The 26188-nt window shown below is 42.9% G+C and overlaps 1 protein-coding gene across 1 annotated transcript in view; it reads right to left on the reverse strand.

Annotated features, from left to right (window-relative positions):
- lnx1 (ligand of numb-protein X 1) overlaps positions 1-26188 on the reverse strand; it is a 124614-nt gene that overhangs the window by 11980 nt on the left and 86446 nt on the right. The window contains exons 8-10 of the mRNA XM_048599435.1: positions 16570-16747; positions 14316-14544; positions 4106-4264 (exon numbers count right to left, since the gene is read on the reverse strand). Of these exons, the coding sequence (XP_048455392.1) occupies positions 4106-4264; positions 14316-14544; positions 16570-16747 (566 nt within the window). The remainder of the gene's footprint in view (positions 1-4105; positions 4265-14315; positions 14545-16569; positions 16748-26188) is intronic.

Raw genomic sequence — 26188 nt, forward strand, 5'->3', positions numbered from 1 at the left:
CCTTGTTATCAAAGAGATATTTCCCTCTCTACCCCTATCTGCCTTCAGTAGGGAGGACTCACTCCGCTCCACACTCCCCACTAACCCCACCATCCCCGGCACCTTTCCTTGCAACCACAGGAGGTTCTACACCTGCCCCTACACCTCCCCTCTCACCTCTGTCCAAGGCCCCAGACAAACTTTCCAAACCTGACACGGGGATTCACCTGTACATCAAACAACCTGGTTTAATGTATCTGTTGCTCCTGATGTGACCTCCTCTACATCGGTGAGACCAATCACAGACTCAGTGACCGATTTGCAGAGCATCTGTGCTCTGTACCCTGTAATCAACAGCACCTTCTGATTGCCAGCCATTTTAACTCCCCCTCCCACTCCCTGGGTGACATGTCCATCCTGAGCATGCTCCAGCGCCACAATGATGCCACACACAAACTGGAGGAGCAGCGCCTCATATTCCGCCCTGGGAGCCTACAGTCCGACGGCCTGAATGTAGAATTCACCAGCTTTAAAATCTCCCCACTCCCGGCCTCATCCCATGTCCAACCCTCCCTCTCATCCCCGCCTCCTTGACCTGGCACTACCTCTCTCTCTCCTTTCCCACCTATCTGCCCCACCCTTCCCACTGACCAATCCCCACTACCCCCTACCTGTATCCAACTATCACCATCCCACTTACCTTCCTCCATCCCCACTCATCCTCCCTTCCCCAGTCCTGATGAAGGGTGTAAACCTCCTCTGATGCTGCCTGACCTGCTCTGTTCCTCCAATTCTACATTGTGTGGACTCTGACTTCAGCATTTGCAGTTCTTGCTATCTCCAAAAAAGTCACCTCAACTTGATAGGTTGTATTTTAAAGGAATTTAAAGGAAGTAATAATCTGCCAAGAATCCTGAAAATCTGGACAAGTCCCAGAGAAATGAAGACTGTCAATGTAACACCCTTATTCAAAAAGGGAGGGAGACAAAAGCAGATAACTATAGGCCAGTTAGCTTAACATCTGCCAGTGGGAAAATCTTAACAGTCTATTATAAAGAATATAATAGCAGAGAATTTAGAAATACGTAATATAATCAAGCAGAATGCACATGGCTTCATTCAGGAAAAATCACGCCCAACAGATTTGCTAGTTATTTGAGGAGATTACAAGCTGGATAGATAAAGGGGAACCAGTTGGAAATCCAAATACGTTATATAGAAAGGCATTTGATAAGGTACCACACATAAGGCTACTTAATAAGATGGTGTAGGGATGCTGTATCAGGATGGACAGGTGCTTGGCTCGGAGAAGTAGAGTTGGTGTAAAGGGGGCACTTTTGGGATGGCAGTGTGCAACTTGTAGCATGCCACAGAGATTGATGCTGGGCCCACAATTAGCTACAATATTTATTAATGGCTTGAACGATAGAATTAAATGAACCATTGAGTTTGCAGATGACCGAAAAATAAGTGCGAAGGCAAGTGCTGAGGATGACACAGGTTGTGTGAGTAGACAAACATTTGGCAAAAATGTGGGAAAATGTGAGGTTATGGTGGAAAGAAAAGAAGAAATTACTATTATCTCGATGGAGAAAGACTGCAGAAACTGCAACACAGAGGAATTTGGGATCCAAAAAGTGTACTAAAAGCAACCATTAAGAGATGAAACACAAGCTAATTATATAGAAAAAAGGTCATAAAATCCATGTCAGTTGAGAGCAGTTCACTGATACCAGAGTATGAATGGCATAGACATAGACATGACATAAAACCCCATAGTGTGGAAACAGGCCATTTGGCCCAAAAATTCCACACTGACCCTCTGAAGAGCATCCCACCCAGATCCATCCCCCTACACCTGCATTTCCCATGGCTAAAGGACCTAACCTACACATCCCCTAACACAATGGGTAATTTAGCATGGCCAGTCCACCCAACTTGCACATGTTTGTACTGTGGGGGAAACTGAAACACCCGAAGGAAACCTGCGCAGACACAGGGAGAACATGCAAACTCCACACAGACAGTTGACCAAGACCGGAATCGAACCCAGGTCCCTGGCGCTGTGAGGCAGCAGTACTACCCACTGAGCCATCGTGCTGCCCCAGTGAATGGTTGGTGCAGAGTATGTTGGTCTCTGTAGCTTGTGATGGCAACGTTCTGCTCTCTGGCTGAAGTGTTAGGTAACTGTTCCTCTTGGGCAATGAATAATGGAAGAAGACCACCTTTCATTTGAAGAGAGCAGCTGTCTGACTAGCACTGCTGCCTGTCCCCGTCTCCAAACATGTGCTAACATACGTTGCTTCTAGGGATTGGCAGTTTACCTTACAACTATCAATTGTTTGAACCTTTCTAACTAATAAATACAGGATAGGTAGATCATAAGACATAGGAACTGAAGTTAGGCCATTTGGCAATAATGGCCACGATGTCAGAATGGTTACGTTCTCCCATTGTCTTTTTCCTAGCTTTTTCTTGACATAAATAAATAAAAGAATCAAATGTATCAATGTATCCAATATGCTATATAAAATACATGACATTTTGTTAAATTATTAACTACATTCAGGTTTGTTTTCCTATTTAACTTGGGGCTGATTAACTTTTTTGTTCCCTTTTCCTGGGGAGGAAATGTACTATCCTGAAGACATAATCAGCTAATTTGAGACTGACAATATAAAATTGCATATTTAATAACATCATATTACTGGACTGATGTCTTAAATACACCTGAAGTTTCATATAGAAGGGTTTGGCAATGAATTCGGCAAGGCAATGGTGCCTCTACAACACCTATTCATAGCTGTCAATCAAGGTACACATCAGATTTAATTGATTTCAAATCCAATCCACATCTCCCTTTGGTACAAATGTACATTTACTTGCATGTACCAGAATGAATGAAGTTGCTTATGTAGTGCCTTACCTCATCAACAATTTAAGGATGCACTTTACAATCAAAATGTGACTGTTCTCTTTTATTTGTTCATGGGATGTGGACATTGACAATTTATTGTCAGCATTTATTGCCCATCCCTAATTGCCCTTGACAATGTGGATGCTATTGTTTAAGGCTATCATTACTAATACAGAAAACTTCTATCATGAGATCAACTATGCTCATCACGATACAAAAGACTGATCTTGGGATCCCAAGAATGAAGTTTAAAAATCCACAGTACCCAGACACATAGGAGAATGAATATAAGACCATAAGAAATGTATGTTTTTTTTTAAAAAAAGGGTCTGTTACTTAAATTTCTGTATTGGAGACTAGACTCTTTTGAGAAAACCACTGTCATTCAATGTTCCCTCAAAGCTGCGTAGCTGTTCTGAGAGTCTGTGCACAGTGACGAGCACGCCAATGCCATTTCCAGCATTGATTGCTGATTTTAGAAGTCCGTGCCACGCACAGACTCTGGCGTCCTGCGCAGAAGAAATCAAAGTAAGAGGAAATATCGCTGTCATTCGTAACTTCTTCTTATTTCCTTCAAACGTAACCCCCCACCCCCGCAAAAAAGACCATATTCATGGAGATACCCAAGCTCTCCAAAGGGTTACCATGACCATCCAAAACAAGAGCATACCTGCTTTGACCTGGTCTAAATCGCCATACTCCAGGTTCCACACTCTAGGGATTCCAAAATCCCCATTTCATTGCATGCAAACGGTCGTTTAAATTTGCTGTGAATCACAGCCCAACCCTGCAGGACTGAGAAGAGCCAACTTGTGGGTTCCTGGCAAATTCCAGGGCATTTTTGCCACAGTGGAAATGCTGTCCGTCCTGGACAAAGTTGGAGCCTAGATATCTGTGACTCTCAAACACAAAATGTCACATCACTTCTATTATTCACTGTTGTTCATTTATTTTTCTGGGTAGCCATGCTTTGTAATTATTCACAGAATTAATCTTCCAACCTTCAATGAATCCATGCTGATTTTGAAGATCGAAGTACGTTTTAAAACTCCTTATTGCTGACAGATCAACAGACAAGGTGGTCGATTTTAACATGCTCAAATTCTATAGAATCAGAACTGCCAATCTTTTCTAAATATAATTACAACCAGTAACGAAATTTCAGAAACCACCATTAACTGTATAATGACCAATAGCACGGTTTGATACCTCAGTCTTCCATCATTATAAGCTGGCATTCCATCAACAATGGATTTTATGAAAAATGGTTGACTCCCATTGTTTTCCTCATATCCACCTACAATGCTCAATCCCAGACTGCCAGATGTATTTCTTCTCAGTCCAATGTCTTTGCACCAAAAAAGGTACCTAGAATGCAACAAAATGAAAGTAAGTGGAATTTAAATTTAAATAGGTGAAATTAACTGAAATGCAACTCGAATTCCTTGGTCAATTGTATAGCCTTTCATGTGCAATAAAGCAGTGCCCTTCTGGATTCATTACCAGGTTAACTCTAATAATCTGCACCATAACGATGTTAATTTACAAAGTTAATGGAAAAGTGTTCTTGAATAATTATGTTTGTTATTTCTTTTCTAAGTGTGTTGAATTTTTTTAGGCATTTTCTTGAGCAAAATAGGGCTAATCACTCCTTCTGAACATCTTCCATTTGGGGTGTACCCACTTTATGATTTCAGCTGATGAAAATACTGTACAGGTCAGTTTCCAGCTTGAAACCCAGCATGACATAAATTTGACAAGTTTTATTTTTCTTTACCATGAGGTCAATTTCTGAAATGTTCTTTCAATAAAGAACATAAAAGTTTATTACTGAAAAGAAATAAAAACTAAAGGAAACCATCTTATTACAAACAGCATAAAGAAAAACTAATCCCCTTTTATCCTAGTAGGCATTCAAACATTGGTGAAGAGCCACCCATATCTATGAGTTAGAGCTTCTTGCTCAGCTGGTCTGGTAGTGATATGCTTCCTTCTGGTATATTTCTGCATTGACTCAATGCTACTTTCTTCAGTTAATGTCTTTCCTGAGGCTTTAAAACAAACTGTTAGCTCACATTATTTAACATGGGTTCCCTACACTCATTGCCTTCAAACAGCCTTATAGGATGTCATCCTCTCTGACACTTCCATAGCCTTCTGTTCCTGGAGCTATCTTCTCACTGACTTCTAAATTGTCTCCAGCACCTCTGCTGTTATGCACATTTCCCGGATTGAATCTGCTTCTGGCCTCTCTCCTCTGGGTTGCAAAACTCAAGTCAACAAACATCTTAATTATCTTCCCAGGTGGCTTGCTGATCATTTAACTGAAATCACATTACTTCCAGTAAATGCTGTTTGAATTCAACATTCAAAATTACTTTTTGACCTTGAAAAAGTGTGGTCAGATTTTAGCAGAACTGAAAACTAAAATCCATCTTCCTCTACTTTAGCATCAAGTTCTCAAATAATATATTATGAATCTTTGTAACAATATTTAATTATACAGTGACATAATTCAATGTTATAACTGTAGTATCCTCTTGTAAATCAGAAGTGAATATTCATGTATTATTCATGTGCTTCCATTTTTTTGAAGCAACCAAGAAAATATTTGATACAAATAATTAAAATGACTCCAATTCATGTAAATGAACACATCAAGTGGCCATTGTGAGTAAATCTACTTAGTTTAGTGCCATTCATCTGTACTTAATAGTATTAATAATGAACACACCACCGTCCTACATATCAGTAGGTTATGTTAATAATTCAAAAAGCTGATGGTGAATTTCCTGCATTCTGCGCCTGAACAAATTATCCCCTTATAAACTGTCACTGACTTTGCAGCGTTATTGACATGACTTTTGTTGTTCTGGGGTCTTTTGTTCAAAGGTAAAAAGCCTGTCAAAAACAGACCTTGTGAAGTAGTTATCAATCATCAAAGTCAACAAATTAACTGTTTAAATCAAACAAAGAACTACGGATGCTAGAGGTCTGAACAAACAAAAACAAAGTGCCAGAGAAACTGAGCAGGTCTGACAGCATCTGCTGAGAGGGAAACAGAGTTAACATTTTGAGTCCAGTGACCCTTCTTCAAATAATCAAATTAATTGTTAGCCATGATTGCTGGTGCAGAGGGCGTACTCACGCTGCATGCAGTATCAGTATCTATAACTCATTGACAGTGAAAGCCCAGGCAGATGATGATGCAGATTGAACAAAGACAGAAAACAACATATTATCAATCATGAGTAAAGTAGTGGAAGGGTTCATCAATAATTCTATCAAGCAGCACTTGCTCACCAATAACCTGCTAACTTTTCCAAGTTTGGGTCCTGACAATGCTACCTAGCTCATAACTTCATTATAACTATGGTCCGAACATGGACAGAAGAGCTGAGCTCCAGATGAGATGAGTGACTGCCCTTGATATCAAGGCAGTATTTGACTGAACTATTCTGGTACAATGCATTGCTTACTGCTTTGAGGAACCCACTTCCCTAAATCAGGAAAATTCAAAATTGTGACAAGTATTTAAAAATCTGAACTTGAAGTCTCTGAGTGGATTTTGGGTCATCACCTATTACGTTTCCTGCATCAGGTGCACTCAGGTGAGAAAATGGGAATCTGTGCTCTCCCAATCACCATTTTGACCTCTGATATGGATTTGTCCTTTACAGGGTGACCAAATCCAGTCCATGGTCATTACTCATGACATGAAACATCAGAGGAGGTAAACTAGTTTCACAGCTATTTAATGGGCTTGAACCTGTCTCATTTTCTTGCTTGGAATAATTCCTGATGATGATTTATCTTTAGCTCAATGTCAAACATTCAGCTGAACATAGATCCAGAATGAGAGCCATGATATAAAATTATATTTTCCATAGAAATCTCAAAAGCATTTCTGGTGGAAGCTAGCCTTAAGATAGAGCCGCTCTCAAAATGAGCACAGGATAGGATCTTCACTGAATAAACCATTGATTTAAACATTGAATGAAGAGACCAGTTTTACCTAAACCAATATCTACCGGTTGCGTGGGATGTGGCAAAAATAAAAGTGTGACCACAGGTGGTCTTTAGACATATTATAGATTTGCCAGAGGAGCAGAATGTATGGCTGGAATAGCAAATATATATGTTACATCAGCATTACTAAAGCAGAGGGACACCAAAAGTTCAATTCCTGCACCAGCTGAGGTTACTATGAAGGACTATCCTTCTCAATCTTTCCCCTGTCCTGAGCGTGGGGACCCTCAGGTTAAACCACAACTGGTCATCTTTCTCTGTCGAATGAGACTGCAGCCCTATGATCTGGTAGGACTATGGTAACTTTAATTTTGTCTTTATTAAGGAAGAGGACTCTGTCAAAGCTTCAGTAAACAAGGGTTAATGTTTGTCAGGATTTGAGGTGAGGTGAATTAGATTGAGGAAGTACCAGGAAGGTAGTAAAGTCAGAGTGTGCTAAAATGTAAATAAGTCACCCATTTCCGATGAAATGCTGGGGGAAGTGGAATAGATTTGGAGGCCACAATTTTCAAATCCTCCTTAGATACGTGGATCATCCTGAGGCCTGGAAAGTTACAAATGTTATACCCTTGTTCAAAGAAGAAGAGGAGGATAAAGCTAGCAATTACAGGCCAGTCAATTTAACATTAGTGGTAGGGGAAGGTTTTACAAATGATAATTTAAAGATAAAATTAACAGCCCATGTGGACAAAGAAGGGCTAATAAAGGAAAGCGCTGATTTGAGAAGGGTAAACTATGTTTGACTAAATGTACTGAAATAATTGATGAGCTAACAGAGAGGATGGGTGGGGGTGGGGGGCAATGCTATTGATACTATTTATATGGACTTTCCAAAGGTGAATGTACGACTTATTAGATTCGTTAACAAAATTGAAGCCAGGGCCTAAAGCGGCAACAGCAGCACTTGATTTTTTCAACATGAATATAAAATAAGTTCAGGATTAGAAAAGTGAGAGGTTTGGTGAATGGCTGTTTTATTGAATTGGAGAAAAGTGTAGTTCTCCAAGAAGCAGTGTTTACATCACAACTTCTTTGGTGGATGTTATTTACTGGAGGTAAAATGCACAAGGACATAAATGGGTAGCAGCTTGGGTGAATGCATAGAATCATAGAATCATAGAATCACTACAGTGTGGAAACAGGCCATTCGGCCCAACAAGTCCACACCGACCCTCCGAAGAGCATCCCACCCCGACTCATTCCCCTACCCCTGCATTTCCCCATGTCTAACCCACCTAATCTACATATCCCTGAACACTACGGGCAATTTAGCATAGCCAATCCAACTATCCTGCACATCTTTGGACTGTGGGAGGAAACTGGAGCACCTGGAGGAAACCCACACAGACACAGGGAGAATGTGCAAACTCCACAAAAACAGTTGCCCGAGGGTGGAATTGAATCTAGGTCCCTGGTGCTGAAAATGAGAAACAAAATTCAATACAAGAAAATAAATGTTGATACATTTTGACAGGAAGAATGAGGAGAGACATTACATGTTTTAAAGTGGGTGTGAGAACATAAAAGATGTTCTGAGGAAGGATCACTGGACTTGAAATGTTAATGCTGCTTTCTCTCCACAGATGCTGCCAGACCTGCTGAGTTTCTCCAGCAATTTGGGGTCTTGTTCATTTCAGATCTCCAACATCTATACTTCTTTATTTTATATTATTATATAGAAGTTCAGATGTTGCTTATGCATAAATATTTGAAGGTGACAGAACTGGTTAACATGGTATATAGGATTTTCCAGCACACACTATTTATCTCAGATTTCCACCTACAGTTCTCAGTGTTTATTAACCCTGTTTTACAGGTTTACTTATCTACTTTCCTGCCTTTGAGTGGCTTGCAAACTCCAATCCACCAAGTAAAAATCTAGGATGTTATACTAGACTAATTCAGGCCCAATTGGAGTACTGGGTCTAACTCTTTAGGTCAAGAAACAACACAGGTTGCTTGAAATTTCTGCAAAGTCATGTTACAAGTAGAATACAAAAAGGATCATTTTTCCACTTGAAACAAAAACAGAAATTGCTGGAAAAGCTCAGTTTTGGGTCCTGAAACATTAACTCTGATTTCTCTCCACAGATGATGCCGGACCTGCTGAGCTCTGTCATCATTTTCTGTTTTTGTTTCTGATTTCCAGCATCCGCAGTTCTTTTGGTCTTTATTTAATTATTTATTTGACCTGGGTATTAAAGCTTGGAAACAAATTTGGTTTACCTATTTTACTTTCATTCTGCAGTTAAGTAAATGTATTATATTACAGACTGCCTTATCATTCTGGCAGATTGGGTGGATATGTCATCTGGGTAATCTGGGTTATTGATTGATGCTGTCTTACTGTTCACTCCATAGCAAGGCTCCATTGGCAGGCAGCTCAGTGTACAATGCAGCATCGTAATCATGTAGGTCAGTGTTCCCTACTCTGTCACGTGATATAATTTTGTACATCTTTGCTAGGCTGCCCTGGAGAGCTTCACTTGAACCAGCCCACACATCTGAACTATGAATTAAAGATAATAATGATGTGTTTAGTCAAGAACTTGGTGGAACTACCTGCTCTCATGTACCATTCTTCACTTCTTGCCCTGGGATTCATGAACAGCATGCAGTGAGAGCTGCAGTTCCTGCCGTCAACAATGGAACCATATATGTGCCCATGCAATTGCCAAGATGATAGGCTCCACTGTGTACATTTGGCACATTTCATCAAGAAAAACCTACACATGGAATGGAACACATTTAAGTTCTTGTAAGGGGCGACATTGTAGACCATAGTTACATGTTTGGTATTATAAATGGGGGACCCAGAAATTAGAACCAGAAGTCTTTGTTGCTGCTTCTTTTGGGAAAACTGATGACACAAGAAACTCAAGCAAAAAGGTATTTATCACCTGGATATGAACTACAGGTTGAGAAATTTGGCAACTTCCTGCTGCTGTAGCTTGGAACTGTGTTCTGTAAATATTTATGGTTGCAATTGTAACGGACAAAGCCTTCTCTGTTGAAGGTGTTTGCAGGTCTTACTGCAGAAGCTCACAAAGATCATGTACGTCTACAGAAGGAACTGTGAAGCATACAGATTTAACCTGACATGTCAAGGTATATATCTGTGCAAATAAACATGCCATCAACACAAGCCCAAGGCCTCATTGAGAAACAATTACACCCATGTTGTTGCCACCAATATTGTCCACATTATCAATGCTAATGTTTAACTGCATTATTCAAATGATCTTCGCATATTATCCATCTATTTTCCACTTCTTTTTGGTTAACAGGGTATTAACTCTTTCTATGCAACAATATTTAGCACATCTGAGTCATGACTCCTACATGTTTCCTATCTCTAGATCACGGATCACTTCAATCCAGGCTTAGCTTAAGAATGTGCATTTAAAACATTTCACTCGCCTTCTGGTTTGTCAATTGTTAAAATATGTTTGCAACATTTTATGTTAGTATTTGCCATAAAATCAGATGGCACTCAGTACACTACAAAACAATGTTTTTTTCTTAATTTGTTTTCCAAATGTAGCTGACACTAGCATTTATTGCCCATAAAAACTGAAAGAACTGTGGACACCGTAAATCAGGAACAAAAACAAAAGTTGCTGGAAAAGCTCAGCAGGTCTAGCAGCACGTGTGAAGAAAAATTCAGAGTTAACGTTTCGGGTCCGGCGACCCTTCCTCACATTACAAGCAGAATACATCCCTGGTTTCCCTTTGGGCATTCCGAGGATTTGAGTCATATATAGACCAAATAGGGCAAGGGTGGCATGCTCTTTCCCTTTAAGGATATTAAGTTTTTAGTATATTTTAACATGTGCCATTTATTCTTCTAAAAATATTTTCATAGAGTTTCCAGTTGACACATCATTAACCTGAAAAGATTTATTCTATTTTCAACAGCCATATTGTTGGCTGGAGTGAGCCATTCTTAATGCCTCCTTTATTAAGAGCTAGACAGAGGAACAAATCTGTTGTATGAGTGTCTGAGTTCCCAGATAAAATATGGCTTCCATCATGTTAGCATAAATTCTTATAATATCAGCATGTTGTTGAATCCTCATTTGGAAATAATGCTCTGTTGCTAGATGAGGTGACAGAACCAAGTATCAGGTATAGTGAAAACAACAAAGTCATTTCCAGAAAATTGTTTAATTCACTCCAAGTTCTAATTATGTTGTGGGTTTGGTGGAAGAAAAGAACAGTTTACGAACTACACATACTCAGATATTTTTAGACTTTAAACTGCAATTAGATGACTCAGCTGCTTATTTTATAGGTTTGAGTGTGAATTACAGACTCTCTAATTTTACAAAAATAGTAGTTTCAATTAAAATTTGAGTCCATGATCACGTGCATAGATTTAAATTGTGCCTTTGAGCATCTCATAAGTTCTATTGTAGATATTTTTTTGATCAACCTGTTTAGAGATATTATTACACACGCTGTGGAGGAGGTGGGACTTAACACAGGTCTCCCTAGCTCAGAAACAGGGACCCTACCACTGCTCCACAAGAACCATCAGAATTTCTACTGTAACATTACAGTAACTGCAGATTCCATCAGGGGATGATATGGATCTGGCAATCTGACTGCCACTGCTTGAGCTTTGACTCCACATAGTGTTAAACCAGACTTACAAAATGCTAAGTTGGTCTTTTAAAATTATGGGATACTTTATAAACATACCCAAAGCTTATTTAAGTACCCCTAAAAACTGTGCATGGAAGATGTACACTGACAATGAATTGGTTATTTGTTTCATTTCTTTTCCATATTTGTATTTGAATCATTGTATCGGCTCACATTCAGCTACACAGTTCAGAATGTATGCGTGCTCAGTTAAAAAGGGTACAAAAAATGGAAGATGTTCAAAATGTATTTCACTTTGAAGCATCTTTACAACTGTGCTGGCAGTAGAGGATGTTTGTTATCCTTGTGCAGATTATTTGCTTTGTGACTATCTCGTACTTGATGAAGTACTTGTTTATTAACAAAAAAAAAATTGGAGGGATTTTATCTCCCTTTGCACAGTGGAATTTGAGCAAAATCAAGACAGTCATCTTCCTGCGAGGGAAATTAGAAGTAATTTATTTGTGTAAATATTTAGTGGATGAGGAATGCTATGCAGTAAGAGGCAAATGTTAAATAACGACAATAATCACCAAGATACTGATGAACGAATAATCTTAATTGCATAAGGAATACGCACAAAAATGAAAATATTCAAAAACAACATTTGAGAGGAAAGAAATCCAGTGTGACCTCTGTTCAAAGATTTCTGTTTCTATAGTTTTGTCGTCTTCATACTTTATTGTATTATTTTGAAGAACCACGATATTAATTATGGAGCACTGATTCTCTCTGGTGCACAATCACTCAGTCCAATGCCTCTAACTGGAGCTCGTCATTTTTTGAAAGAAAAGTTTACAATTGGCTGTAAATAACAGGAGCAGGTTCTAATGAAGGACAATACCCTAAGATTCAACCATCAAGTAATTGAGATCATATTTGAGATTACTGACTGAGATAATCCCTTTTTAGTTATTTGAAAAACGTTTCATTCTTTAGGTTGCAATTCAGCCCCACACTTCTAAATCTTTGGGCACTCAGTGCAGGGGTGGGGGGACAAGTCAGAGAGGATTCTTATTGATCTGCTCCTGGATGTGATCCAAGTTGCAATCAACAGGTCCAGATTGCTATTCACCGTATCTATGCCCCTCATGATTTTATGAACCTTTATAAAGTCACTCCTCAACATCCTGTGCTCCAATGAAAAAAGTTCCAGCCTATCCAGCTTATTTTTATAACTCAAACCTTCCATTCTCAGCAACATCCTGGTAAATCATTTCTGAATCCTATACAATTTAATAATATCCTTCCTGTAACAGGGCAACCAGAACTGCACACAGTACTCCAGAAGAAGTCTCACCAACGTCCTGTACGACCTCAACATGACATCTCAACTCCTATGCTCAAAGGTCTGAGCGAGTGTGCCAAATGTCTTCTTAACCACCCTGTCTACGTGTGACGCAAATTTCAAAGAATTAAGTACCTGAATCCCTAAATCTCTCTGTTCTACAATGCTATCCAGGACCCTACCATAAGTTGTACAAGTACAGCCTTTGTTTGTTCTACGGAAATTATAGTTCCTAATTGCCTGCCCCTCTTTTGTGGCTATGTTTGCACTCAGATGTCCTAGGACAGGGAGCATGCGCTGTCCACCAACAACAGCAAAGCCTTTAGAGAGGAGGGTACTGCAGGAGTTGGAATGCATTATTACCCCCTCCAACTTCATTTTAATTTAGTTGCCTCCCTCTCTTCCTATCCTTTCCGATATTTGTTCTTGTAACACTGCCTCTGGGCTTGATGATTTTCTCTTAATTTGTAACACAGATGATTTAGTGATAACTGGCTGAGACAGCACTTAGTCAGTGTTGGTCACGCTAAAGATCGACATCTCCCCAGGCATCCTCCGCCTACAAATGACTCAATCACTGACTCACCATCGCCACAGTTTGCAGTGAAGCATCACAGCACAGCTCAAACTTTCTTTGAAGTTTAAGATGCAGGGCACTTAGACAATTTCAGATCACGATATTAATACAAATCTTACCAGCCCTTCCAAGTGATTATGTCTGCTCCATCATGTCTCCCACATAAAGAGTTAAAGCCCTAACGACAGCAAAAACGGGCTCAGTTTGAACTTTGCACAGCTATTTAAATTCAGTCCAGTGTCCAAATTTCCAGCCTGTATGAGTAACAACCCTCTTGCGCCTACTACCAAAAGTTGGAACTGTTTGAAACGGGGGCAGACAGGACCCACCTGCCATTTTGAAAGGTTCAACATTCAAGCCCTATCATATTGCTGTGTGAAAGAGAGCTACATAGGACCCTAGGAGTGGGGGTTTCGGGGGAGGGGGGTAGTGGGTTGGAGTCTATAAGAGTTCAGGAAGGTGAGGGAGAGACAGTGTTTGAAGGTGCTAGGACTGAGAGAGTAGAGAGTCTAATAATCTTTAGCAAAACTGGACAGGATCCCACAGAGCCAAGGTGTACCTTTTAACTGGCCTGCCTCAACACTCAACTCCCCGAGCACAGTGGCCACTCCAATCTGCTTCCTGTGTCTGAGGATGGTGGACCTAACTCTATCGTCCTCATATCATCCACAGCTGGAGTGAATTATGCACCATTCAGGGGTCTTTATACCAATGTGGATCCAAAAAATCCAAGAATTTCCCGACTTGAGCTACACATTTCAAAAACGAAGATCCAGGCCCATGCATTTCCTTGGGTAAGGTATTTAGCCTGACAATGAATGGTGGAATGTTACACCAATACAACTGAGTATTACTGAATACATTAGAGGCATGCTTACCGAGGCAATCCAAGCCACATGTTCCATGATGGTGACCAGTCATCTTCAGACAATGTGTCTTGATTGGTTATTGGCATTTGGCTATGGACATTGTCTTTTTCTGCCAACCTCAGTTCTAAAGCTTTAAAAACAACTGAAGAGGAGGCAGCACTGTTCTTTATTATGGATACAGCTTCACTTTGTGTCAAGCCAGTTAGTTCAATGCCATTTATATCCAACAAAATGTCACCTATGAGCAAAGAAATTAAAAAAAAAACTTGAAATTCATTTATACCTTTCAAATGACATGTAAATTTGCTTCAGTAATACATTCTTTGTGAGGCTAACAACTGTTTACATTCATCGATGCATAGCTCACTTAGCAACGCCCAGCAAAATTACAAACTTTACCATTCTAATTCAGGTGGACTTTCAACACTAAACTAGTAATAATTAAACACCATATTTTCTCCCCTTTCCTGGTTAATTGGACCTTACTGAAGGTGGGTAGTTGACCCACTCTTGATCCTGCCATCAGAAAGGGGCGGCACGGTGGCTCAGTAATTAGCACTGCTGCCTCAGAGCGCTAGGGACCCGGGTTCGATTCCACCCTTGGGTGACTGTCTGTGTGGAGTTTGCACATTTTCCCCGTGTCTGCGTGGGTTTCCTCCGGGTGCTCTGGTTTCATCCCACAGTCCAAAGATGTGCAGGCTAGGTGGATTGGCCATGCTAAATTGCCCATAGTGTTCAGGGATGTGTAGCTTAGGTGGGTTATAGGGAGATGGGTCTGGGTGGGATGCTCTGAGGGTCAGTGTTGACTTGTTGGGCCAAAGGGCCTGTATCCACACTGTAGGGATTCTATGATTCTATGATAAACTACTGCAGTCTGGGTCGATTTGTTCTCTGGACTGCCTCTATTGTGTTCCTTCCATCAACAAGTAAAATGCAAGAATAGATTCATTCCCTCAGAGATGAACGCACCCTCCTTCGACAATGTCATAGAATGTAAACTAAAATGCCCCTACACTTCGCAATATTTGAAATTTGGGCATCTTATGTTAATCTAAACAAAAGTAAAGGTTAGGTCTGTCCAATGCATAGATGATTACTTTGCATTTTGCTAACTAACGGACAAGCTGATAAATCTGGGGGATAGGGTATAAAAACAGGAAAGTCTTGCAGCAACAGTACAGAGCAATGGTGAGATCACACCTAGAGGACTGTGTATAGTTTTGGTCTCCTTTCTTAAGGAGGGGCATTCTCACATTAGGAGCAGTTCAGGCTGATTCCTGGGGTGATGGAGTCGTCTCTTGAGGAAAGATTGAGCAGGTTAGGCCTGTACTCATCACTGAATGAGAAGTAATCTTCTTGAAGCAAGGAGGATTCTGAGAAGCTTGACAGGTTGCATGTGAAATCTTGAACCAGCAGACACAATTTAGAAGTAATGGATCTCCTGTGTAAGATGGATGTCAGAAGAAATTTTGTCACTCAGGGATTATCAGTGTTTTGAATTGTCTGCCACAGACTACAGTGGAGGCTGGGTCATTGAATATATTTAAGGCTAAGTTAGGTAGATTTTTGATTGGCAAGGGTCCAGAGGGATAGGCAGGTAAGTGAAGTTAAAGCCGTAATTACATCATATCTTATTGAATGGCAATGCAGGCTCGATGGGGCAAATGGCCTGCTTCAGTGTATTTGCTTACGCTCTTGAGAAATCTGTGACACTTAGATGAATAAGCCTCAAAATACCAGACTTCTAAACAGCAAAGTCAAAGTAAGGGGTCAGAGTTAGTGGCAGAGATGTGACCTGCAAAGATGCCAGCCAATGTAATATAATTTATAAATTTTAGAAGCAGATTGCAGTTTCTACTCTTCCCTAGTCACATTTCAACAGCACTTTGGGAGCAGTTCAGTTCAGGCCTGACATTCCTGGAAATTTTAAGATGGATTGATTACTTCCAAAGTTCCCAGGGGGAGAGAAGTTGATAGTGGTGTAAAGCTCCTGCTCTCAAAGTGGTCAGGTTCTGTTTGGGACAGAAGGTTTGCAAGGTCAAAATATTGGCTGGAATAAAACCCGGTTGTTATCAAAATTTCATTGAAAGAAAACTGAGGTAACTTTAAAGTAAAAGCAAAAACTTATTCATTTAAACAATAGTGTCAAGAATGTAGCAGCCACATATTTATGGATTTACAGAAAATACTAATTGAGCACACAATTACTGAATGGTACAAAACACACAGCTGGATAAATAATTTACAACAGGCTCTTAGTTACCCTTCTTTATTCTGCCATCATTCCCCAAGCAGCCATCAGGATGTACATTTGTAACATAGATCGGGAGGTTCCAGCCTTTGCTCAACAGACCTCCTGATACTGTCATCCCCAAGGTCTCATGAGCTCCTTTGCTAACACTGATGATCTTTTCATGGCACGTGAAGACATGACCAAAATTCTAAAAGAAAATCACAGACAAAATGCTGTTATATATCATAATAAAATGTCTAGGTTGCTTCCAGTAGTAGCAGTTTTATGTCCTTATTCTTTTTTAAGAGATAGTATTTCAGGAATAATTATTTAACACTTACTTTGTTCTTTTTTGCGTATTAAAAATGTGAATATATTACTTTTCTCGGTACTTATTCAGTGTAACAATACTGGGCAGTGTCTTGTAGGAGCCTGAACGATGCCGGCTATGGTGAAGCTTGTGGTAGAATTGCATGCGATGTCTCAGGAAGCCTGTGTTGATGTCGGGAGTAACTCGCTGCATCTTTTATGCCTGTGCGAAGCAGGCAGACGGTTTGTCACTGGACAGCAGTGAGTTGCCAATTAAGGGCTCATTAGACACTTTATTAATATTCAGCTTCCTAGCTTACCAAGTGTGTTCAACACACAAGATGTCGAGAAGTCAGAGCAGGAGCCTGGTGACTTCAGCTCTCTACTGCCTGTGAGCAGCCTCCATGCTCTCAGCATCAAACAGTACTTTAGGGCACAATCCATAGGCACATGCATCCCTTATCCATGGATACTGGCATCTGATATTTGCTACCCTTCCTCTGCACTTCACAATCCTCCTGGCACCTCTCCAGTCTATTTGTAGGCCACTCAGGAAGCACTGCAGGGCAATTAGCGTTGAAAGGCTGCTGCAAGGACACATTATGCGCAGTGACAAGCTCCCAGCTCAAGGACTGGACCAGGTTACATCTCAGAGCTACTCACATGCTCTCTTCATGCTTCCTCCCTCACTCGCTGCCTACCTAGTTACTCACTGCACCTCGCCTTGTCGTACCGATTCATACAGCTGCCAGGCCCCAGCCAGGGAGTGCCCATTTTTGAACGACACTATGTTGCATCAATCTCACACCCACACCATGTGCCAACAGTTAATGTGACAAACACACTCCACGCACAGGAAGGAAGTGGCCGTATCTCGAAGTCTCGAGGGAGCAGTCCTCACCGTGAGGCAGTCATCAGTCAGGCTTTCCCTGAACAGAAAGTCAAGGGCAGCCGCTGATACCAGGCCGGGGTGGGGTGTGGTGTTAATCACAGACAGGTATCCAGTCAGGGTGATCTCAGTGAGGGGGCAAGTGGCTGGGGCTCTTTACCCATGCAGGTGGGCAGTGGGTCACAGGCCGTGCTGTGGCACCATAGCAGAGAGCCAGGGGAGGCCTAAACTGTCTGGGAAATGGACAGGGCTCAGGCCACTTCTTGTCCAGGGCTGCCTGCTTACTTCACTCAAGGAAGTGGGGGCCATGGTTAGTGAGTCCCATCCATCTCAAAGCAGGAAGGGGAAAGGGGATAAGGACAAGGAGGGAGTAGGGCCACCACTGTGGGAAGGAAACTTGGGAAAATCTATTCCTCAGGATTAGTGGCTGCAGGATAAGGGCAAGGGACAGGTGCCTAATATGAAAGAAAGAGAGGGCATGGAAAAGGGAAGTGAGAGTAAAGCATGGATGGGGACAGAATAAAGCATGGATGGGGACGAAGCAAAGCACGGATGGGGACAGGGTAAAGCGGGAGGGGTGGCCTCGAGCAGCAAACAGTGTATGCACACACTGGGCACGGTCACCACACGTTCCAGGGGCTGGATAGGAGATTGGAGGCTTGGTTGGTGAAGGCTTATGTAGTTGACTTGCGTGGGCACCCAGAGAGGTGCAAGATCTATGGGGTTCATGGGACAGGCTACCAGGAAGGGGATCAGGGTGCTCAGGGCCTTACCAATACACAGGGGTGGGGGTTAACAGCACTCACTGTCACCGTCCATTGTGCTGGGACTCAGAAGTATGCAATGGGAAGGAAAATAGCTGTGACCTACCCAGAGCAGGCAACTGTTGCGAGATGCCGAGGGAGGGAACTGCAGGGCGTCAGCACTGTATTGGTGTGTATCAGTGTGTGTGTGCATGTCGGTGTGTGTGTGTGTATACATGTGTGTGTCAGTGTGTGTGTGTGTGAATCGGTGTGGGTGTGTGTGTGTGTATGTGTGTATCGGTGTGTGTGTGTATGTCGGGGTGTGTGTGTGTATGTCGGGGTGTGTGTGTGTGCGCTCGTGTGTGCGTGGCGCGTGCGTCTGTGTGTGTGTGTGTGTGTGTGTGTGTGTGTATCTGTCTGTGTGTCTGTCTGTCTGTGTGTGTCTGTCTACTGGTGTGTTGGTGTGTGTGTGTGTATGTGTGTATCAGTGTGTGTATCGGTGTGGGTGTATATCAGTGTGTGTCGGGGTGTGTGTGTGTATGTGTATCGGTGTGTGCGCATGTGTGTCTGTCTGTCTGTGTGTGTGTGTCGGTGTGTGCTCATTGTGTCTGTCTGTCTGTGTGTGTGTGTTGGTATGTGTGTGTATTGGGGTGTGTGTGTGTGTGCGCGCGCGTCGGGGTGTGTGTGTGCGTGTGTGTGTCAGGGTGTGTGTGTGTCGGGGTGTGTGTATCTGTGTCTGTGTGTGTTGGTGTGTGTGTGTGTGTCTGTGTGTGTCGGTGTGTGTATCGGTGTGGGTGTATGTCTGTGTGTATTGGTGTGTGTTGGGGTGTGTGTGTGTCTGTGTGCGTGTGCGTGTGTGTTGGTGTGCGTGTATCGATGTGTGTGTCGGTGTGTGTGTGTGTGTGTGTGTGTGTGTGCGTGTGCGTATCTGTGTGTGTGTTAGGATGGCCCTGACATGCCGAGGGTCTTCTCACCAGATACATGACTAGAGTGTCCTGAGAGGAGACCTCAGTGGAACCTGTGTGTCCCTTTAGCCGTGTGCCAAGCTTCTCCATCCAGCTCTGCCTTTAGTCCTGAGGACCAATGGCTAGGGCAATGGTGTGAAGGTCTGTGCTCTCCTCCAGCAGACCCCAAGGTGTAAAGCCTGGCCCTCACAGCAGCTGCTAACCTGTGTGCGGTGGGGTGGGGGGGGGTGTGGTAAACAATCATCACCTGCTTGAGGCAGGTGTGACCCCCCCAAAAAAGTAGCTGTACCACCACAACCTCTGGGGAATGGAGGCCAGTGCATCTCCCAGACCTTTGTGCTGAGGGTGTCCTCCTGCCGGGAGCTGTGCAGGAGCCAGGTCTCAGTGTGCCTCCAGCCACTGGCCGTCTGGGCTGTGCAGCTGTCACACACACAGCTAGGTGCTCACCAGATTGTGGGCCCACATTTAGTAAATGGGACATTCCCACTGAGGTGTCAGGATCTCAGCGGGCGGAGCTACAGCAGGCTGACTCGGCTGATGCTTCTTCGGAGGCCCCTGAACTCCTTCACCAGCTTCCTCTGAGGCCTCCTCAGAGTTGGAGGAGGAGAAGCTAAACTAACACTGGGGTGACTGCAGGAGCTGCCGTGTAATGCAGTTGGTGGGACATTCATCTACACAGGAATGGTCCCAGTCTCCTCCTGCCATGGCCAGGGGTCTCTCCTCATAGGGGGCGGTGAAAAGTCTGATGTTGGGCATCCTGCCACCCACCCGGGTTCTTTCTCCTCCACTGTGGGAAGTCTTTTCCTGGACTGGGAGAAAGCGAGGCACGGAGTGATTTGAAAGTGGGTAGCACAGATGGGAGTGCTGACGCAGGTGGTCAAAAGTGGTGAGCTGTACGAGATGGTGGGTAGACAGCACAGAGGACATGAAGGATCAGTTGCCAGGAGGTTGGGGTCAAATGAGAATAAGTGAGAAAAGACATTGCAGGCAACTATGAGAGTGGTGCAGCACGAGCCCTGGCAGGGGGAGGTGTAGTAACAGAGGTAGAGTCAGTGTGACGTAGCAGAGAGAAGACTGGGGCAGAGTGGAGGAGGTCATGGGCAGTTTTGGGGCACTCAAGGCCATCCCTCCACACCATGGAGACTGTACTGACATGAATGGTGACTGTAGACCAAGCTGCCACAGCCTGAGTGGTGTGGCCCCCTCTGCCAGTCCTGTGGGAACAGGGTGTGCCACCTTAGCACCAGCCCCTCCCTCAGGAACTCCAGCTCCTTGTGGGAGAATCACAGCACCATTTTCCCCTTTCTCCGACATCTACGCACTGTGTGTATCACCAACCAGCACAGATAAGGAATGCCAATACTCATTCAGGGCACATCTGCCTTTTAAAGATGTGACAGGCACTGGTCCTTCAGTGGATATCTGTGAGGTGTTCCAGGAACAACGCCTGGTAAAATGGAACTGGAATCGAATGACAGGGATACCATTGCAGCAGGGTAATTAATTTACGAGGAGAGTTTGGTGAGTTACAACTTGCTAGACCTTGAAGCTAAAATCCCTCCAAAAAACTTGACATTGCTCAAAAAAATGCCTAAGATTCAGCCCTGAGTCTCTTTCTCGTCTGCATGCAAAGTTTGTGTCATCCATTTGTCTTTCTTTGAATGTTCCTGGAGAGCTTCAGAGCAGATTAAGCCAAAACTGCTGATGTGACAAGTGTAGAACATAGGGGAAAATGGTTCATAATTAATCCTGATTTTGACTGCTCAGCTAGTCACATCACAAAGACTAATAGATTTTAGAACGTTAAATTACTGCAACAGCTTCCTATAAGCTAGTAAACAGATGCACCATTTGGTACAGACCAATGTCACAGAGATCATGAGGCCGCGTACTTGAGCCAAGATTTTCAAAGGTCAATGAGGAAAGGACTGAGGAGGAGAAGGTTTTGGAATTCTACATCACCAGCCAGCCTGCTGGTTACCAGCACCATATCAACCCCTCCAAACCATTTCCGAGAGGGTTGTGTGAGAAAGCTGCCTGCCTGTAAGCAGTCTAAAGTCAATTGAAACAATTACCAGGTCTATTTGGGCCTTCTTCCATGTTGGCTGGAGTTTCCCAATCAGAGGGGAAGCTCCAAACTGGCAGCTGAAACTAATCCAGGGAGAGGAGGTAGACTCTAATGGGGAAACATCCATTGTGAGGTGCCCTTTCTCTCTGCTGGTTTCAGTAGCTCCACCTTGGGATGCCAATGTGCTATCACTGGCAGCTCTCCTGTCTTGGGAGCTTGTCATCCTTAATTGTATAGCAAGCCCACCCACTAGTCATCAATTGTGCAACATTCCAAAAACATACATCAAGTGACTTTTCCTAACAGAGTCATAGGATCATACAGCAGGGAAACAGACACTTTGGTCCAACTTGTCCATGTTCTGGAGCTTGGGACCCCAACCTGATCTTCACTTTTGGATCCCAATCCCAAGCAGAAAATCTGACCCTTGAACTCTACAAGTAGCCTCAACATTGCTGGACTAGGGTAATGAAAACTAAACCAAACCTTTGCTGGTTATTGTCCAATAATAAATTATGGAGCTGTGTCTGTGGGATGCAGAAGAAAACCACTGGTCAGTTATTCAAACACTTCCAGATGTCAGGGTTTATACATCAAGACTAGTCATTTGGGAATGGTTTCCAAAGCTTCTGGAATAGCAGTAACTGTTGGAGCCCCTCAGGAAAAGTGGGAAGAAAGTCATAGAAAATTGGAAAGAAAATAAACTCACCCACATACCAAGAAAATACATACACCCACAAGCAAGAAAAATTCTTCCTAAAGAATGATGACATTGGTGCAGTTTAATACAGAAGTGTAATCCAAACTATAAACTATATCAGAAAAATCTCACTGCTATCAATATTTTTAAATGCACATAACTCAACAAAAAAAAGGAATATTTTCATCCTGTTAAGACAATATTGCCAATAATCTAGTTGAGCCTTCACAATGTCGCCTCTGGCAACTACGGTACAGAGGAATGCCCATCATATAATGTCAGTCCTTGTGAGGTTCTTATGTGCGAGATTAATTACATCTAAAACTGAATCATTCTCACAAATCTGACAAAGGAACTCACTGCTGGTGATTGTAAATGATATATCAAGTTTAACATCCTGAAGCAATCACTGGTGATGCATATCAGGATACTCCCACCTCTTGAATTGTTCTGGTCAGCTGGACTGATTCTGCAATTTTCACTCAACCAAAGCATCAAGGGAAGCAAGTTGTTCAATGACAGAATGGTACAATACTGAAGGTGACCTTTCAGCTCACTGTGCCTATACCAGCTCTTTGGTGGAACTATCCAAATAGTCCCGCTGTCACATTTTCCCTGGAGCTCTGCATTTTCTCCAAATATTTATAATTACCCCTTTGAAAGTTGCTGCTGAATCCATTTCCACCATGCCTTCAGGTAGTGCATTCTAGATCATCACTGATCACTTTGGAAAGAAGAAAGGTTTCATGTCCCTTCTGGGTCTTTTGGTAATTTACGCTGAACCTGTTCTCTCTGGTTAATGTGAGAAGTCACACAACACCAGGTTATATTCCAACAGGTTTATTTGAAATCACAAGCTTTTGGAGCATTGTTCCTTCATCAGGTGCAGTGCAGAAAAGCACACAAGCACAGAACATATACCCAGCGAGATCAATACACCATACAAATGGTGTGAGTGGAGCATCAATAGGCTGAATAATAAGACTCTGCAGGTGATCAAAAGTGTCAGATGGTGTGAGTAAAGTGTCAACAGCTGAATAACAAGTGAAGGGATGACCTATAATCCAATTAAATGAGACAGAGAGATGATTACAAAAAATTAAAATATGGTGGCGCTGGAGACAAACCAAATGGCTGGAATAACATGCCAGTTATAAGAGTTGCATGCGGAGGGTCTAACTAAAGTAATGAGTAATCAAAAACTGTACAAATTAATTAAGGTAGAGAGTTCATAACAAGTTATTAAGGTGATAGTGTCAAAACAGGACAGTAAGGAAGATGTTACATATACAGAATAGTGTGGTGGGATCATGTAGCGTGACATAAACCCAAGATGACAGTTGAGGCCGCCATGGGTATGGAATTTGGCCGTCAGTTTCTGCTCGGCGATACTACTTTGTTGTCTGTCGTGAAAGCCACCTTAGAGGACACTTACCTGAAGATCGGGGGCTGAATGCCCTTGACAGCTGAAGTGTTCCCTGACTGGGAGGGAACACTCCTGTCTGGTGATTGCTGCATGGTCTCACCAATATACCATGCCTTGGGGCATCCTTGCCTGCAGCGTATGAGATAGACAACGTTGACAGAGTCACATGAGTATCTGCCACGTACTTGGTGGGTGATGGTCGTGTTCATGTCGATGATCTAGCATGTCTTGGAGAGGTTGCCATGACAGGGTTGTACACTGTTGTGGTCAATGTTGTCCTGAAGCCTGGGTAGTTTGCTGTGAACAATGGTCTGTTTAAGGTTTGGCAGATGTTTGAAGGTGAGAAGTGGAGGTATGTGGAAGATCGTGGCGAGGTGCTCATCGTCATCAATGACACGTTGGAGGCTGTGAAGAACATGGCGTAGTCTCTCCATTCTGGGGAAATACTGGATGACGAAGGGTGCTGTATTGGTCATGTTCTATGCCTGTCTTCTAAGGAGGTCATTACAGTATTTTGCTGTTGCACTTCGGAACTGGCAATCAATGAGTTGAGCATTGTATCCCGTTCCTATGAGGGGCATCTTTCAGCATCAATGTCACATTCCTCCTCGTCTGAGCAGATCCCGTGTATATGGTAGGAGGTGGCTTCTTTAACATGTTTAGGGTGGAAGCTAGAGAAATGCAGCATCGTGAGGTTGCCCATTGGCTTGCGGTAGAGTGATATACTGAGGTGTCCATCCTTGATGAAAATGCGTGTGTCCGAGAATGAGACTGATTCTGAAGAGTTGTCCATAGTAAGTCTGATAGTGGATGAAACTTGTTGATATCGCTATGTAGAGATAGTAGGAACTGCCGATGCTGGAGAATCTGAGATAACAAGGTGTAAAGCTGAATGAACACAACAGGCCAAGCAACATCAGAGGGTGATGGTCTGCTTGGCCTGCTGTGTTCATCCAGCTCTACACCTCGTTATCTCTGATATCACTATGTAGTTGTTTCAGTTATTCCTCGCCATGAGTCCAGAGGAAGAAAATGTCATCAATGTGGTGTATAACATTGGTTGGCGGTCCTGCACAGCAAAGGAGTCATGCTCAAACTTATGCATGGAAATGTTGGCGTATTGAATCTTAGAATCCCTACAGTGTGGAAACAGGCCCTTTGGCCCAACAAGTCCACACTGACCCTCTGAGCATCACAACCAGACCCATCCCCCTAAGCTCACCTAATCTACACATCCTTGAACCCTATGGGCAATTTAGCATGACCAATCCACCTAACCTGCACATCTTTGGACTGTGGGAGGAAACCCACGCAGACATGGGGAGAATGTGCAAACTCCACACAGACAGTCATCTGAGGATGGAATCGAACCCAGGCCCTTGGTGCTGTGAGTGCTAACCACTGAGCCACCATGCTGCCCTGAAAGGGAGTGGAGAATGCAGGCATTGATCCCACTACCTCTCACATGCAAAGTGAGCGCTCTCCCATTTGAACTAATTCCCCAGTGCAAATTTGATCCCCTTGGATGTTCCATGTGTCTGGATAAAGAGCGACTGTCGAAGGTGAAGACATTGTGGTTGAGGATGAAGTGGATGAGTTATAGTGTCATAGAGTAATATGCATGGAAACAGGCCCTTCAGCCCAAACTGGTCCATGCTGACCATGGTTCCCCACTCAGCTAGTTCCAATTGCCCACATTTGGTCCATATCCCTCTAAACCCTTCACATCCATGTACCTATCTAAATGTTTTTTAAATGTTGTTAATGTACCTGCCTCAACCACTTTCTCTGGCAGCCCATTTCATGTACGCACCACTCTCTGTGTGAAGAAGTTGCCCCTCAGGTCCTTCTTAAATCTTTCCCCTCTGACCTTCAAACTATGCCCTCTATTTTTCAATTCACCATCCCTGGGAAAAAAGAATATATATGCACTAATCCAATCTACGCCCCTCATGATTTTATGCACCTCAATAAGGTCACCCCTCATTCTCCTACATTCCAAGGAATAAAGTCCTATCCTGGCCAACCTCTCCCTATAACTCAGGCCTACTAGTCCTGGCAACATCCTCGTAAATCTTTTGCACACTTTCCAGTTAACTATGATTTGTAGGATGGCATCTGGAAATTGCCAGTTGGTGGTACTGAGTACCGAGGCTGTTGGAGCGATTCAGTCGTCATGGGGGATGCCTGTGTAAAGTGCCGAAACGTCCCTTGTGACGAGGAATGTTCCTGGTTTGACTGGTCCGTGGGTGCTGAGCTGAAATCTGTAGTGTCGCGACAGAAGCTGAGGGTTCCCTGTACAATGGGTTTCAAGATGCACTCGACATAGCTAGAGGGGTTCTCACACAGGGTCCCATTACCTGATGTGATGTGGCTCTGTGTATCTTTGGAAAGCAGTAGATGTCTCCTACACAAGGAGTACATGGGATGAGAGTGCATGGGATACTCTGAAGGTCTGGATCAAAGGTATTGATCAGTCTGTTGAGGTAACAGGTGTGTTCTTTAGTCGGATCGGCAGATAGTTGTCTGTAGTGTTCCTGGATGTTCAG

This window comes from Rhincodon typus, chromosome 1 (assembly GCF_021869965.1).
Source record: "Rhincodon typus isolate 14 chromosome 1, sRhiTyp1.1, whole genome shotgun sequence".
NCBI lineage: Eukaryota > Metazoa > Chordata > Chondrichthyes > Orectolobiformes > Rhincodontidae > Rhincodon > Rhincodon typus.